Consider the following 4,455-nt stretch of genomic DNA (forward strand, 5'->3'; position numbering starts at 1 on the left):
CGAGCGGTATGCATGGCGCAAGTGTTTACTATTGTCATATGACATACCATTGCCATACGTGCGTCTTACGACCGGTGCACAAATATTCATGCCATGTAGAAGAAGACACGCACAGGCATATCTGTAGGATCTGAACGCTTACTTGGCTAAAGTTAAAACAGCCATGCTTATTTGGTATTAAGAATTTGGAAAAAAAGATGAACTTACCCTTTAATACAATTGTTACTTCATAATAATGCCCGTAGCCAGGATTTTGGTTGGGGGACCATCGAGCGCCGCAGGCGCGAGACTCACGCCGAAGGCGTGAGCTGTCTAGGGGGGTCCGGGGCCCGGGGGCATGCTTCCCCGGAAAAATTGGAATCTTGACCCTCTGAAACGCTATTTCCTGCATTTTGACTGGCAAACTTTGCTGGAAGACCAAGCCAAGTTTAACGGAATTTGTTTTAAAGATACACAAGGCTTTCGACGTAAGTCTTCAAGGGTGACTCCCCCAACATATTTTCACCGTGTCCGACAGCGAAGATGCGAGGCGTCGCAATGGAAGTCCGGGAAATTTTGAAACCTGGACCCACTGAAACGCTATTTCCTGCAATTTCTGGGGCAAATTTTTCTGATAGACTCCCTTAGATTGAATGAAATTTCCATCAGTGAAAAATGCCAGTCAGTCCGCCTTTGAAAAAAAAATCTTGGACTGTAAAAAGCGGACCTTTGAGCGTGAAAAAGTGGACCTTTTGGCGTGTGTGTGGGGTTCTTCCGCACCCCCCGAACCCCCCTGGCTACGGGCATGATAATTAATTTCATAAACGTAAACCAGAGTTCGGCGAAATCATACCCCCGCGTCTGGACATTGTCGTCTGTGCCCGTACATGTGTATCCACCCAGCAAGACGTAACTTCAACTCTCATCATTCCACAGTTGCAGTCCGTAATCGGAAATGATGTCAACTTTTGCCACCATCACAACACTGTTTGTGCTGTCGAATGGTACGTAATGTCCTCATAGCTAGAAATGTATTTTACGTACTATAACGATAACATTAGTAACTTCTAAACATGGATGTCAATTGTAAAAACAATAAGTAAACATTTGGTATTACAAATGATTAATTCAGTCAGTTTATTTGTGAGAATTTTGTTTTGAATACGAAACTATCAGCTATTTATAGATTTTAAGTCTAATCTACTAATCTACACAGTTTTTATTAAAGGATGGCCTTAGTTGTCCTTTGTGTGATTGAATCTTGGTTAGTTTTGAAGCTTTGCTTTATGTGTGTTAGTACAGAAGGCACTGACAACTGGATTTGGTGGTACCTCCTCTATTGCTTTAATTAAGAAAATTCGTTCTCCCCTTAGCTCAGTCATGGGTGCCCTCTGGCGATCTTCCCGTGGACTTCACTGTGACGTTCTCAGCCCCAGAAATGGTTTATGACGTGTGTAATCGTGATTTTAGCCAAAGGTAAGGCTTTTATTATCAATCCTATTGTTTTACCTTTCTGTTACTCTTTATTACATGTTTTATCTTTATCTGTAGCTAGTACAATCACTCTGAGGCATATCAAATCAACGTGGTATAACCAAAGCAGCTGCTGCCACGCCGTGCATATGCATGTGTGTGCGCATATCACACACACTCACACATACACACACACATACACACACACACACACACACACACACACACAAACAAACACCACACACACAGCGCAACAGCATCCGCCAGATATTTCACTAAACAACGTCACTCATAATCTTTGTGCATTTAGCTAACTGTACTATTCTACATTGTACTATTCTACATTGGTAGCTAGCCGCATTGGTTAGCAGTGACACCTCTAGGTGCAATTTGACAAAGTTCCAGTTAGTATTCTCGGAAGAAGTGTAATTTACGGTCTTCTGTCATTGTATCTCTTTCTTTTAATACAAAAATAGTTTTAGCACCAATATCAGAAAATGTCTATTAATTCTTTTCTTTCCTTGTCACTAGTGCCCGGAACATTACTGTCGCCACCACGGGAGTCCCGGTAACTCCAGGTGAGACAGCGATGAATCCGACCGCCATGACGATTAAAGGTGCATCGTCAGGTAAGTTTAAATGCTTTAAATATAAAGGGTGCAACAACATTTACAATGACGAGTACATTCGCATTTTCTCGTTAAAAAAACGTCTCGGCCGCCATGTTGTTGTCCCTAACAACTGTCTCGGCCACCAAGACAGCCTAGCTGTTCTTTCTTTCTGTCTCTCTCGATAGCTTTTCTCTCTCTCTCTCTCTCGATAGCCCTTTCTTTTGTTTTGTCTTTGTCCCTTCTTTTTCTGGTGATAATTATGCCTTCTCTAGCGAGGCGACGTTAACTTTACAAGATTTTAAGTGTATTATAGATAAATCTTGTAATTCATTTTATCCACTTCTCCCCCTCCAGGTGACATGTTCACCATCTTAATGGTAGACCCAGACACCCCCTATGATTATGTCAGCACGGATGAAAAGCCACTGCTCCACATGCTCATCACAAACATAACGGTACAGACTTACCTCTTTTTGTCTATGTTAATTTTCAAGAGTGACAGCACTCGCTTTATCTCGCGCAGTCAAAGTCTCGCGAGAAACACGGAAACGAGGCTATAGCTGATTTTCAAGTGTAACAAATGTAAGCGATCAAACTAGATTATGTACTGTATAAAAATGAATGCATTTTTATTTGTATTATGATTTTAGTGGAGTTTTCAGACAGTTTTTGTCTTCAAAACAAATTTGAATAAGTTACTAGTAGTACATTCTTTATAGTAGTAGTAGTAGTAGTAGTACATGTCATATTTGGAAGTAATTTTTGCATAGATTTTCGTGTGACCTATAGACAAATAGGCAGTTTTGTTAAAATTTAATTGTTTATTGTGGACATCTTTGAGCTAACCAAGACAGCGACAGTTCCTTGCTGTTGTTGTTGTTAACGTTGCGTCATGTGCATTTTGGTCGTTTAATGACTTTTGCCTTGCCGCGCAGCGGCAAGGTCTTCCGCTGGATTTCTTCCATGGTTCAATGGATGGACCTTTTAACCCAGCCCTTCCAAAGCCCCTTCCAAAGGCCCTTCTTTCCTTGCCAAGTTTCATGGCTTAGTTAGACAATGGTACATTCCAGGCGAGAATTAAAACTCTCTTCTAGACGCATGTTACTGTATGTGGTCCAGCGTAATAAATCTACGCTTTAACTCACCATGTTTATATAAAGATATACTAGTATCACAAATTGCATCAGAAGGAACTTATTTTGTAATAAAAAATAATGATCATTCATTGTGGGTCAAAAAGTTTTACAAAACCTGTTTAATGTGCCAATAATTCATCTGACATAAATGAGATGAGGTAAATTTCCAATATCCCCTAGTACACTCGGGAATTTTTGCTGCATTTCCTACTGAAGTTGCTGGGTGTCGCTCTTAGCAGTTCAGTTCAGTTCATCCTCGTAAGAGGTGCACATAGCAACAATATCAACTAGGGGACTAGTAGCCAGGTAAGTACATTTAATCCTTGTAAAGACATTTGTGACTATGAATGTCCTTGATAGAGCTTGTATTGTGTGACAAGAAGATTTGGGACTGGATTGGCACCTGGAGAAGTCACCAAAGCTTTCCGTATGTAGGAACTTAGGTGGGAGGGGGGCGACATGTCGAACTCGGGATTTTTAAAGCGTAGAATCTAGTCTAACTTACCAAAATAACATAAAATACGCGGCAAGGCACAGCTTTTTTTTAAAAGCATTTCTTGTCTTTTATTGTTCTTATGTTCAGAATGCAGACGCGAGTACAGGAGCGGTCATTGACCCGTACCGAGGACCCATGCCCCCGCCCTGCTCGGGTGACCACACCTACCACTACCTCCTGCTCAGACAGACCGCCGACTTGTCTCTGACCGCCGATGACCTCCCACGGTATACCCCGGAGTGCAACTTTACTCGCCTCGCTAACCGGTAGGTCGTTATGTTATTGACATTTGAAAGCAAACAGAAAATAAACAAAGAAATGCCATGATAATTTCCATTGTAAAGGAGTAAGCGATACTTCTGAGTCATAAGTTACAATGGATTAATTTACAGCACTTTATTTATTTATTTATTGAGATTCTCCATATACATAGACCGTCTACACAATCTTGACTTGTAGTCGAGGTGTTCAGCGGAGGGCCCGAGGATGTATTTCGTTGCCCTCCGCTGAACACCCTCGATCAGGGCTGTGAGGTTACGTGATATGTGGGGCTCCATACTGACGAACAGTATTCCAGGACATTTTTAACAAGAGACAAATACAATGTTTTACAGATTATATGTTTTACGGAGAAATATTAAGCCCATTTCCACATCACACCGTACCCTTGATACTCTTTTCATTCAGAAACCACGGCACAATGCCAAGGTGTTCTTAGTTACTCTCCTAGCAGAGGTTGAATCGCGCAGATATAGTAGTA

At 41.4% G+C, this 4,455-nt stretch overlaps 1 protein-coding gene across 1 annotated transcript in view; it reads left to right on the forward strand.

The window, feature by feature from the left end:
- The first annotated feature begins 861 nt into the window (after positions 1-861).
- Positions 862-4,455, forward strand: part of LOC118422511 (phosphatidylethanolamine-binding protein 1-like) — a 6,078-nt gene continuing 2,484 nt past the window's right edge. Inside the window, exons 1-5 of the mRNA XM_035830135.1 lie at positions 862-983; positions 1,353-1,455; positions 1,984-2,081; positions 2,418-2,518; positions 3,783-3,961. Coding sequence (XP_035686028.1) covers positions 935-983; positions 1,353-1,455; positions 1,984-2,081; positions 2,418-2,518; positions 3,783-3,961 — 530 coding nt within the window. The 5' untranslated portion in view covers positions 862-934. The remainder of the gene's footprint in view (positions 984-1,352; positions 1,456-1,983; positions 2,082-2,417; positions 2,519-3,782; positions 3,962-4,455) is intronic.

The sequence above is a fragment of the Branchiostoma floridae genome, chromosome 9 (genome assembly GCF_000003815.2).
Source record: "Branchiostoma floridae strain S238N-H82 chromosome 9, Bfl_VNyyK, whole genome shotgun sequence".
NCBI classification, from domain to species: Eukaryota; Metazoa; Chordata; class Leptocardii; order Amphioxiformes; family Branchiostomatidae; genus Branchiostoma; species Branchiostoma floridae.